At 40.0% G+C, this 13,396-nt stretch overlaps 1 protein-coding gene across 4 annotated transcripts in view; it reads left to right on the forward strand.

Moving 5' to 3' along the window:
• Positions 1-13,396, forward strand: part of tpk1 (thiamin pyrophosphokinase 1) — a 379,442-nt gene that overhangs the window by 338,265 nt on the left and 27,781 nt on the right. The window contains exon 9 of one of the 4 annotated variants that reach the window (XM_062957472.1): positions 6,292-6,313. The exons of the other annotated variants lie outside the window; for them this stretch is intronic. Coding sequence (XP_062813542.1) covers positions 6,292-6,313 — 22 coding nt within the window. The remainder of the gene's footprint in view (positions 1-6,291; positions 6,314-13,396) is intronic. 4 annotated transcript variants of the gene reach the window in all.

Below are 13,396 nucleotides of genomic sequence, written 5' to 3' on the forward strand. Positions count from 1 at the left end.
TTCTCTTCAATCCTGCTGTCACCTGGAATTGCAACATCGACAATCCATACTTTGTTTTTTAACATGATCATGAGGCCAGGAGTATTGTGCTCCAACACTCTGTCTGTCTGAATTCGGAAGTCCCAGAGTAGATTACTATTATTATTATTATTATTATTATTATTATTATTATTATTATTATTTCCAAGCATCTAAAGATACTCCCCTCCTTGCTTTTCCTGGTATCTGCTGATCTCTTTCACATTAATATTCTTATATTGACCAACATACATTTTAGTGCCCCAAATGTTAGCCATTTCTGAATATATGTGACCTACAGATTCTGAAAATGACACAAGTTTTCCCCTATCAGCTCTAGTTTTTGAGATACAGAATATATGCCATCTACCAGTAGCCATCTGCTAGCCATCTTCTAGCACATAATTTCATTTTTCATTTTTATTCATATTTTGGATCAAATTCGTTAAATTGGTGCATACAAATCGATATTAGAAACATGTAGGGGGAATTTAAGAATTGAAACACACACCACTCATTTTCATTAAGATTCTGTAACATTCGGATGCCTCTCAAGGTCAGACTAATTTTCAGTATAAGCATTAAGCGGAACTATCAAAGTTAATGGCTGGGAGACCGAAAACACAGCATTCTTATAAATGTAGTTCGGGAGGTGAGGCCCCTTGTGGAGAGAATGCAAAAGGCCCTGCCCTAAACTACATTTCCCAGCAAGCAGTGCTCAACATCTATAAGCCCCGATGAGGGCTGCAGCAGCCAACCATTTAGAGTCAGTCTAATAATAATAAATAAAATTATTGAATCTGCAAAGAGGACTAAAGTAAGTAAGCAATAATATAAATCTGTGCTAAATTGTGGTTGTGTGTCATAAAGGTAGACATTCAAGGGAATTGCTGCTGTCGCATGTTGGGGGAATAAATTGTTTTTGTCTAAAAAATTTAAAATCTCTCAAAATCTATAGATGTGTGAATCTTTCTGAAATTTCTAGGGATTGATGTCCTGATTATCTTGTGCATTGTATATAAAATTCAAGTAGATAGCTTTTGTAGTTTTTTTTTAATGTTGTTTATAATAATTTTGAAAATTCTCCAAAAATCAATGAATAAGTGAAACGTTCTGAAATTGGTGGGCTAACGGTGAGGAGTGAGGTTGAATGGGCCTTAAGAAGCACTGCTAACACCAAGGCAGCAGGAGACGATGGGATCCCAGCCAAACTATTTAAAATCTTGAAAGATGATGCTGTCAAGGTGATGCATGCCATATGCCAGCAAATATGGAAAACACAAGAATGGCCATCAGATTGGAAAAAAATCAATTTACATCCCCATACCAAAAAAGTGAAATGCTAAAGAATGTTCAAACTTCTGTACAGTGGCACTTATTTCCCATGCCAGTAAGGTTATGCTCAAGATCCTGCAAGGCAGACTCTAGCAATACATGGAGCGAGAGCTGCCAGATGTCCAAGCTGGGTTTAGAAAAGGAAGAGGAACAAGAGACCAAATTGCCAATATCCGCTGGATAATGGAGGAAGCCAGGGAGTTTCAGAAAAACATCTGCTTTATTGACTATTCTAAAGCCTTCGATTGTGTGGACCATAACAAACTGTGGCATGTGCTTGGTGGTATGGGGATACCAAGTCACCTTGTCTGTCTTCTGAGAAATCTGTATAAAGACCAAGTAGCCACAGTAAGAACAGACCACGGAACAACAGACTGGTTCAAGATTGGGAAAGGAGTGCGGCAGGGCTGTATACTTTCACCCTACGTATTCAACTTGTAGGCAGAACACATCATGCGACATACGGGGCTTGACGAATCCAAGGCCGGAGTTAAAATTTCTGGAAGAAACATTAACAACCTTAGATATGCAGATGATACCACTCTGATGGCTGAAAGCGAGGAAGAGCTGAGGAGCCTTATCACCAAGGTGAAAGAAGAAAGTGCAAAAGCTGGGTTGCAGTTAAACATCAAGAAAACCAAGATCATGGCAACCAGACTGATTGACAACTGGCAAATAGAGGGAGAAAACGTGGAGGCAGTGACAGACTTTATGTTTCTAGGCGCGAAGATCACTGCAGATGCAGACTGCAGCCAGGAAATGAGAAGACGTCTACTTCTTGGGAGGAGAGCAATGACCAACCTTGACAAAATAGTGAAGAGCAGAGACATCACACTGGCAACGAAGGTCCGCATAGTGAAAGCAATGGTATTCCCCATAGTAACCTATGGCTGCGAGAGCTGGACCATAAGGAAGGCTGAGCGAAGGAAGATAGATGCTTTTGAACTCTGGTGCTGGAGGAAAATCCTGAGAGTGCCTTGGACCGCAAGAAGAACCAACCAATCCATCCTCCAGGAAATAATGCCCGGCTGCTCACTGGAGGGAAGGATATTAGAGGCAAAGCTGAAGTATTTTGGCCACATCATGAGAAGACAGGAATGCTTGGAAAAGATCACGATGCTGGGGAAAATGGAAGGGAAAAGGAAGAGAGGCCGACCAAGGGCAAGATGGATGGACGGTATCCTTGAAGTGACTGTTTTGACCTTGAAGGAACTGGGGGCGGTGACGGCCGACAGGGAGCTCTGGCGTGGACTGGTCCATGAGGTCACGAAGAGTCAAAAACGACTGAACGAGTGAGACGTCGAACAGTGGTAAATGTATTCTACCATTGTAGCGAGTTTCACTCCAATAGCTTTAGAAATGCGCAATTACTATAACGGAAGTAATGAAATTTCATTCCTCTTATTATAATAACAATTTTTTCACAAACTATACTTTAGAAACACTTTAGAAATGAAACGCCAGCACGCCCCAGTTTTGTAATGATTTTAAACCATATCTAAGAAACTAGAACTGATGCATTCTATCCAATGCAATTTTTCAAATCAGCATCCCAAATAACCCCAGAAATAGACCTAAAAACCAAGACACCAAGAAAAAAAGTTTTGCTTTTTCCATTGTAATTATAAATTAAATGATGTATGCCCACATAGCATTTGTTATTTTTTGTATTCCAGTTTTATTTTTAAATTGAGAAGCAAAGCAGATCACAACATTAAAAAACCAATGCAATTTAAAATCCACAACATACAAATATTAAAATGGAATTAACCAATCTATTAAGAACCCTTAAAACATTTTAAAACTGTTGAAGCAATAAAATATCTAAGAGCACCCACTTGGCTCACTCTTAAGAACTTTCTTCTTTAAAAGCCCAGACCTCACACTCCCCCACAAAAAAAAAAAAAGCTGACATATCTGTCAGGTTTTCTGTTCCCAAAATAAATTGATCTTTTTTAAAAAAATATATCATTAATGGTTATTCAGTGAAACCTCTTGAAAAAAACAAAGATTTCATGCTAGTTTATATGTAAAATATTTCCAGCCATGTCAATCCATTAATATCTTTATCAAGGTAATCAAAAGAACAGCAAAGAATCAGTAGGTTTTCATGGACTTTTTTCAAGGTGTATTTTATATTTAAAAAATAGCATGAGGTACCTGTATTTGGGACACAGCAGAAAGTGGGGATTAAGTGATGTGGATTATGTTCTGATTTCTGAAAGGTAGAAAATGGAGTTCTATCATTAAAAGAGCTCAAAAAAATAATTTTTTGAATTAGAATCTTAAAGCTCTAGTCATAAGACTGCAATATGGGATGAAATTATAGTATGCATGTGGGTAAAATCACCAAGCTCCCCAAATGATTCATCCTCCATATGGTTATGCTTTTATGATACCCAGTTACCTGCTTCCACCCCTGAGATTTTTTTCCCTTGGGGATTTACGTGTCAAGGCAATGAAAGAAGACATCTTTATCACTGTTAGTACATACTTTCCCAGGGTAGTCTTTTGTTTCTGTTTTACCTTTTAGACTGTATCTACTAGTGCTTGTAGACAATGAAAGAGCTCCCAGGTGGTAGACTTGAAAGTGAATTTGTATTGCTTACTTTAGCAAGGCTCCTTTGTGTGAATCAGTGATCGTTATAAAACACATACTGGACTTCTTGCTATTTTCCTATATAGGAATACTGTTTATGTCTTAAAGGTGAAAATTAGAGAAACACATATTCGCAACATGTTCTATTTTTTCACTTTTAATTATAAACTTGGTTTGTGTTTTATCATGTTTAAGGGTCCTCAAACTTTTTCAGCCGCAGAACCCTTTTTGAAGCAAAAGTTTCTTATGTAGCCCTTAGATATATATATATACACACACACACACACACACACACACACACACACAGTAGTCTCTCGCTTATCCGACACTCACTTATCCAACATTCTGGATTATCCAACGCATTTTTGTAATCAATGTTTTCAATACATCGTGATATTTTGGTCCTAAATTTGTAAATACAGTAATTACTACATAGCATTACTGCGTATTGAACTACTTTTTCTGTCAAATTTGTTGTATAACATGATGTTTTGGTACTTAATTTGTAAAATCATAACCTAATTTGATGTTTAATAGGCTTTTCCTTAATCCCTCCATATTCATTTATCCAACATTCTGCCGGCCTGTTTATGTTAGATAAGTGAGACTCTACTGTGTGTGTGTGTATCTATATCACGCATTGGAAATATTTTGACCCATTGCATTTTAAAATTTGACAGATGGGCCTGACCAGTGGCAGATGGATGGAGAGTGTTTGTGTGAATTCATTGAAAAAAACGAACAAATGTCTGTGCGCAGTGCACATATCTTGTTTGTAGTGCAAAAGAAAAGGGAAAGAAAGAACATTAAAATATTTAAAATGAATAACAATTTTGTTTAACATAAACTTAACAATATTTCAGTGGAAGACCTCAGGGGCCATCCAGTCCCACAAAGTGCCCTGGCAGATAGCAATCCAGCCTCTGTAGTAATAGTACTTGAAGTAGTAGAAATAATGATAGTAATAGGAGCAACCCCAGGGGCCATCCTGTCCAACTCTCTTCTGCCATGCAGCAAAAGTACAATCAAAGCACTCCCAACAGATGGCTGTCGAGTTTTTGTAATAAGAATAATAGGAGCAATCCCAGGGGCCAACGAATTCAGCCTGCTTCTGCCATGCAGTAAAAGCATAATCAAAGCACCGCCTGAGACCAATCTGATCTACTGGAATTTCTAACAAAATTACACCATATTTAATCAGTTCAAGGTTTTCATTTATTTCATTTCGTTTTATCGTTCATTTCATTCATAATTCAACGTATAACAACACACGAATAGGTTAGATTACACCTTCATTACAATAAAAAATAACGTTAGCTTTCATAATCTATAACTTTTGCCAAGAGAGTAGTAAAGATAAAATATGCCCTTGCTTTGAAAAGAACATGTTGTGCTTGGCATGCACACCTGAGAAGCTGCATTTATCTTCCACATTTTAGACTATGTGCACTGCAAAGAGTAAATATAAAAACAGAATTATGTTTCAGAAGCATACATCAATAATTTTTCATTTCATCACCAAAAAAAATCCAGTTTTTTCCCAATATATCACAGATGAAAACCAGGACATATGTGGCCAATTAAAACCAGAGTGTGGTCAAGTTGCTGAAGGCTATTAATGAGAAAAAAAGACCCAACCCAGGGAGGCTGCAGAACTTTGCTTTTGCCTAAGTGTACTGAGAAAAACAAGAATTATCCTCCTCTCTCAAGGCATAAGTACAGTGCAAACTAGTTTTGTCATATGCGAGGTAAGCTAAAGAGAGAGGAGAAGGTCACTTTTGAATTAGCTGGAACAGTTGACAGCAGTGATTCAATCAGGACTCTTCTTGCCAGATTGGGACCCCTACTCTGAAGAGTGACAAATGAGAAAGTTGTGAGAGTATTTCATTCATATCATGAAGAATGGGAATGCAGAAAGATTTCATTTGAAATGATTAATGATTGTGAAGTGGCTGACAATAGTGTATGCACTGGAAAACAGAATGTTTTTAAACCAATGTAGGGACTGGGATTCTGAAGCAGTCTCCCTTAAGAAGCCCAGCTCACCCTGTACTTCTTCTTGGTATTCCTTGCAACTCTGCCAATCCAACTTCTTTCTTTTTTGATTGCATATTCTGCCTCAATTCCAAACATCCTATATGGAATAAGATATGTATTTCTTATCATAGTAAGCTCGCAGTCAGTCCCAAAACACGATTTTGAAAAGTTTCTGTGCAAACTTTTTAAACTTATTGTTTTGTTTTGTTTTTTTGGTCTTCCACTTTGCTGATGTAGGAGTAGGAGAAGTTGTTATACTGTGAAAGTTTTCATATCCAGTTTTGTTTTTGTTTTTAAAACAGGTGTTTTGCAATGCTGCATAGGGTGAGTGCTCCTTTTGGCAGCCAATGGATTCTGAAAGACTCAACTGCCATGTCCTTGTTTTTTTGGCCAGATGGTACTAATATGTATATTCCCTAAGTGTTATTTCTACGTGTGTCTTTGCATTCTCTATCTAGTCTCTCCTGCTGCATTTCATTAATTGGTCTTCCATTAAAAGGCAGAACAAATGATATGTTTTCCCACCTATTTGGTCAATTACACTAAAAGGAAAAGAATTCTGCTGTAAAGTTACATTGTATAAAGAAAAGAAGGCCTTCTTAACACTATGTTGTTATTTATTCTTGTGTCTAATTATAAGCCAGAGTTTAGCAGAGTCCTCCTGGAGTCGCAGCTATTTTTTTTCTGATTCACCCCTTCTGTTTCCGATGTGACTAAAAATCCTTTTGAATATTTCACTGTCCCATCTTTTAGAAATGTCTTTGGGAGTTGCAGGGGTCCAAAGGTTAATTATTACTAAAAACTCACATAGTGCTTGTATTCTACTTGCTTTGGGACTATATGCCTTTTCTGATTGAAAGCCAAACACACACTTTTGTATGAAGGAAATATTTGGGGGTGCCCCTTAGATCTCCCCTTCACATGTTTAGTTTGCGCTGCACAGTAGGCTTGTGCATTTCAGCTGAACCTCGATCCGTTTCTGCTGGCCAAATTCTGAGAGACCCACAAATCCATTTTTGTTTGCCTCCTGAAAATGGGCAGATTGCTGAATAGCCATTTCCGGTCCGCAGCCAGAAGATTCGGCCCATTGGGGGGAATGGGGAACTTAAAAGGCTCAACTTTCCATTCCTGGAATCCTTTCCTTTCAAGGGAGCCTGGGTTTGAGCAATGGGGTTAAGGAAGCATCCTTCCTGGGACCCTTTCCTGTCTTCTTTTCAAGGGAGTCTGGGTTTGAAAAACTGGGTTAAAGAAGCACCCCTCCTGGGACCCTTTTGTATTTTCCTTTCAAGGGAGTCTGGGTTTCAGGAACAAGGTTAAGGAAGCACCCCTCCTGGGACCCTTTCCTATCTTCCTTTCAAAGGAGTCTGGGGTTGAAGAACTGGCTTAAGCAAGAATTCTTCCTGGGACTGTTTCCTATCTTCTTTCAAAAAAGTCTTGGTTTGAAGAATGGGGTTAAGAAAGCATCCTTCCTGAGACACTTGCCATAGGCACAGCTTGTGCAAGACACGTCACAGCATTTACCTATTCTGATTGGCCAAACAGGCATGGCTCACAGGGAACCTCTATGCGAGTAGCACATGGCAGCCTCTCCTCACCGCATGGTGCTGATTAGGGGAGAATGAGCCGTGATCAGCTGCCATGTAGTCCCTTAAAGGATGAAAATACATGACAGCTGAACCCTTACCATTATGGCTATCTAGCCAAGCCGAACAAGCCAGATTGGCCAAAGGAAACTGACCACTCCGAATCCATGCACAAGCCTACTGTACAGCTTATATTTTAAGTTATCCCATTGCAAATATATCCTTCAAATGTTGTGAAAAACCAATGGGAAAATAATTTAGATTTTCCTCCTCTATTAAAGATGTGTATATCACATATTCTGTATTTCATGCCAGACCATCCGAATCATATCCTCCCCATTTGATGTTCAGCTGTTTTGTAAGTTACAGTACAAACATAACTTTGTTTTACAGTCCCCTATCAATGCCATCCTCTCGACAACCATTTGAGTTGATGTAATCTGAGAATGAGCCAGTGTGTTGTAATGATTGGAGTGAGTATCTGCTTAGGACACTGGGAGACCAAGGTTTGAATCTCCCCTTAACTGTGGAAATCCACAAGGTGATCCTAGGCAAGTCATAATCTTTCAGCCTTGACGAAAGGCAGTGACAAACCTCTTCTGAATAAATCTTGCTAAGAAATTCGTATGATGGGGCAAATGTAAGCCATTAAATTGAAAACACATAGCGACAACAAATCTGAGAAACTGGCCCGGAGTCTTCTAAAGGGTCATAGAATTGAAGAAATGCTGAGACAACCATCTGCTGCAGATGGTTGTCTCCATGTCCTTGAAAGCCACCTAGAAAGAATACTCCCTGTCCCATAACTGCTTCTTCTGTTAAACTGTTCTAACTCTTAAGAACTGGCTACTGTTGTCCAACTAGAATCCATCTTCCTATAACAGAAGTCTATTTGATCTAATCTTAGGACCTCATCACAAAGGCAAGGCAGCGTTCTTGCCCCGACCTTATTTAACATCTTCACAAACGATCAGCCACAACCACCACTCACAAAGAGTTTTATATATGCTGATGACCTTGGCCTCACAACACAGGAAAAAGATTTTGAAACAGTTGAAAAGCAACTCACTAATGCCTTGAAAGATCTCTCCAGCTACTACAAAGAGAACCACCTGAAGCCTAACCCTTCCAAGACACAAGTGTGTGCTTTCCACCTACGTAACCGTGAAGCCAACAGGAAACTGAAAGTTACTTGGGAAGGCCAAGAGCTCGAACACTGTTTCCATCCTAAATATCTTGGTGTCACCTTAGATCGAACATTAACATATAGGAAACACTGCATGAACACCAAGCACAAAGTAGCTGCACGCAACAACATCCTGCGGAATCTGACTGGCAGCTCATGGTGTGCAGACCCACAAGTAATAAGAACATCAGCCCTGGCCTTGTCTTTCTCAACTGCTGAGTACGCCTGTCCTGTCTGGCAAAAGTCTGCCCATGCGAAGCAGGTGGACATAGCACTAAACAAAACATGCAGAATAATCACAGGATGCCTTAAACCTACACCTGTTGATAAACTCTACAAGTTAGCTGGCATTGCCCCTCCTGACGTGCGACGGGAAGTTGCTGCTAACAGTGAGAGAAATAAGGTCGAACACTGTGAAAGCCATCCACTGCATGACTATCAGCCTCCTCCCACCAGACTCAAATCAAGGAAGGGCTTCATGAGAACCACCACTCCTCTTGATGTTCCTCCAGCAACAGCAAGGATGTCCCTCTGGGCAGCTAAACCTGTCAATTCCAACTGGATGGCCCCCCATGAGGGTCTTCCTCCAGGGGCAAACCAAGAATGGGCAGCTTGGAAGTCCCTGAACAGACTCAGAAGTGGAGTGGGCAGATCTAAAGACAACTTGGCAAGGTGGCACTACCTGGAGGAATCCTCCACCTTGTGTGACTGTGGAGCAGAACAAACAACCCCGCATATGTATGCTTGCCCACAATGTCCTGCCTCATGCACGGAGGAGGAGTTGTTTAAAGCTATGGACAATGCGGTTGCTGTTGCCCGTTTTTGGTCTAAAACTATTTAGTTGCTTATGATTTCCTTTTTTTCATCATTTTAAAATGTATTTGTTATGCAATGCTTTTGACACGAAATATAAATATAAATCACAAAGGTCCATGGATTCACCACACATTGTGGCAAATCCATAGGGTCCTGGCAGGGGGTGAGGAGAACCTGTCACTCCACGCCCCACATTGCATGATTTATCTGGGACCCCATCACATAGGGGGAAGCATCATCACCTGGCTTTCCCCCATTGTCCTGAAGGCAGTGAATATGCCACTTCCCCTCTTCTTTCTCGATTGAGCCCAGCCAGAAATATGCATGTGTCATCTAATGTGCTATGTCAGGAAAGAGGAGAGGAAGTGGTGTACAACGGGGAAAGGAGCCCATCTGATGAGGTAGGAGGTCAAGGAAGCATCCTGATGGACCCAGGATTTTAAGCTCGGTTTCCTTGTTTGTTCCACTGCTCACTGCTACTGGGCTTCTGGTGCTCTTTTCCTATACTCTACACCAAGCACTTCCAAGCACTTCAGTGCTGTGGTTGTGGAAAATACAAAAGAGTAGCTTTCATTCACCAGTATAAAGCATACATTAACAAAAATGAAGGAAAGGCATCAAAGACTTGTTTACTCTTGTGCATCCTGACAGTTCTCCCATCTCTAACCCAGTTTTTCCCCTAAATAGTACTTTGCAACATCTCAAGAGATCAAATAACCTCATCTAAAATTAATAGCACTTTGTGTGAATGTTTCCACAAGTGTATAATGAGACCTCAGATCTTGGTGCCTCTGTGGGCCGTGGTGCTCTTTATCTGTAGTTACCAAGATCTTTGAAAGCCAAGATTGAAAAAGGCACTAAGCAATTTAGAAAGATCATTGCCTTCATATGACAGAAACTTTGCCGTAAAGCATAGTAATTTATGATGATAAATTATAGCTGTCAGAATGTCGAGATCACTTCATGGAATTTATTTCCAAGCTCCCATTTTGAGTGTATGTGGCAGTGGTTGTCCCCATGTCACCCCTCCTGTGTGAACCTTCTGGGGAAGCAATGTAAAACATTGATAGACTTTTTTCCAAAGTAGTTTGGCACAGCGAGGAGCAAATTAATTTCACTATACCTTAATGCAAAAGCAAATGACTTCTGTCCCTTTGATTGACAGCATCAGCAGAAAAGGAAAAGATTTCAACTCCCAAGTTTTCTGGTGTACATTAAAGCTAATTTCAACCATCTCACTTTTGAAGCAAAGGTTTCTCCATTTTTGAGTGGTGTGCTGTTTCTTATGTGATATTTCACCAAGCCTTCTTTTTACATTGTGGACTTGCCAATAGTAGACCGTTACAACATAGGTACTGAATTGGCCAGTAAAACAGGAGCAAAGACAAACATTGTCTAGTTGTGTTACTTTATTTAAATTGTTTTGTTGTTTATTCATTCAGTTGCTTCCAACTCTTCATGACCTCATGGACCAGCCTACGCCAGAGATCCCTGTCGGCCGTGGCCACCTCCAGCTCTTCAAGGTCAAGCCAGTCACTTCAAGAATACCATCCATCCATCTTGCCCTTGGTCGGCTCCTCTTCCTTTTTCCTTCCATTTTCCATAGCATCATTCTCTTCTCCCAGCTTTCCTGTCTTCTCATTATGTGGCCAAAATACTTCATCTTTGCCTCTAATATCCTTCCCACCAATGAGCAGTCGGGCATTATTTCCTGGAGTATGGACTGGTTGGATCTTCTTGAGGTCCAAGGCACTCTCAAAATTTTCCTCCAACACCACAGTTCAAAAGCATTTATCTTCCTTTACTCAGCCTTCCTTATAGTCCAGCTCTCGCATCCATAGGTTACTACAGGGAATGCCATTGCCTTAACTATGCGGACCTTCATTGCCAGTGTGATGTCTCTATGCTTCACTATTTTATCAAGATTGGTCATTGTTCTCCTCCCAAGAAGAAAACATCTTCTGATTTTCTGCATCTGCAGTAATCTTTGCACCTAGAAATACAAAGTCTGTCACCGCCCCCACATTTCCTCCCCTATTTGCCAGTTATCAATCAGTCTGGTTGCCATAATCTTGGTTTTTTTGATGTTTAACTGCAACCTAGCTTTTACACTTTCTTCTTTCACTTTGGTTATAAGGCTCCTAAGCTCCTCCTTGCTTTCAGCCATCAAAGTGGTATCATCTGTATGTCTAAGGTTGTTAATGTTTCTTCCAACAATGTTAACTCCAGCCTTGGATTCATCAAGCCCCGCACGTTGCATGATGTTGAATAGGTAGGGTATACAGCCCTGCCATACTTCTCTAAACTGTACCTTTTCTATAATTATGGCATTCAAGTTGACAAACAATATTTTAAAGCAACAAATAGGTCCTTGTTTGCCTAAAACATAGAAAAACTTACAATTAAAATAAGATTGAACTTGTAGAATTGAAGCCATTTAAAGCCAAAGAATAACAGTAGTAAATTATGTGAAGTCTGGAATGGGAAGGTTTCATCAGCTGATGAAATGAGAAGCCTTCTCTCACCTATTCCTTTTTGCAATCCTTCTCTTTCCTCCTCTGCACCACCTGCTGGACAGTTCAGATCCTGGAAGATTATTTTAAGAGGAATGTTAATTATGCCGAAGTCATAGGACTTCATAACAGTTTGGAAGTTGGGAACAAGGAACCACACATGTGAAATGCAATATTCTTCATGCCTGGATGCAGGATCTCAACCAAGTTTCTTTTTCCAGCTTCCAAGTCAACCCTGGGATAAACTATACATTTTGAGAGGCTCCTGTTACTATCTTATTGCCATCTTCTCCTTATATCCTTCTGTGCTTGATGTGACAGTACTGAAACATGCATGCTCTTAATGCAGCCATGTTGACTGTTGACATATTGTATGATGAGTTGCCTTTTTAAGGATTTTTGCCTTGAAAAGTGGAGCACTAATGCCTAAATCAAGGGTCCCCAAACTACGGCCCGCGGGCCACATGCAGCCCATCAAAGCCATTTATCTGGCCCCCGTGGTGACGGCTCCCTCTTCCTCCGTCGTGCAGCTCGAAGGAGAAGGAAGGAAAGGCTCGTGCCTTTCCCTCCTTCCTCAATTCGTGTGCACCTTCTAAAGCTTTGCTTGCTTATAATGGTATTTTAATTATTATTTAATTAATTATTAATTATTCAGGGGTGCTTTGCTCATGTGCTTTTGATGCACAAAGGCAAAGGGGGTTGGACTAAATGGCCAAAGGGGTCTCTTCCAACCCTCTTTATTTTTTTTATGGTGGTGATGATGATGATGATGATGATTAACATTAAGGCTGGGTGGCCATCTGTCAGGGGTGTTTTGCTTGTGCTTTTGGTGCACAAAGGCAGAAGGGGATTGGACTAAATGGCCCAGGGGGTCTCTTCCAATCTACATTATTATTTTTATTATGATTATGATTAACATTGAGGCTTTATTTGTTCTTGTTTTGTTTTTTTACTTCAAAATAAGATATGTGCGGTGTGCATAGGAATTTGTTCATAGCTTTTTTTTAAAACTATAGTCCGGCCCTCCAACGGTCTGAGGGACCGTGAACTGGCCCCTTGTTTAAAAAGTTTGGGGACACCTGGCCTAAATAAATAAAATGTTGCTCGTATATAATAATTACAGTATAAATAAGCTGAAACAATAAAAAGGGTGGTTTTATATTCCTGTTATATTGAGGTAACATTATACATCTATTAACCATTCCGCACATGCAAAACTAGCATAAAATGTTTTTTTACAAACAGATACATACATGGCTTGATAGTTTTGCATATACATAGATGGATTGATAGTTTTACTTTCTCCTAT

This window comes from Anolis carolinensis, chromosome 6 (genome assembly GCF_035594765.1).
Source record: "Anolis carolinensis isolate JA03-04 chromosome 6, rAnoCar3.1.pri, whole genome shotgun sequence".
NCBI classification, from domain to species: domain Eukaryota; kingdom Metazoa; phylum Chordata; class Lepidosauria; order Squamata; family Dactyloidae; genus Anolis; species Anolis carolinensis.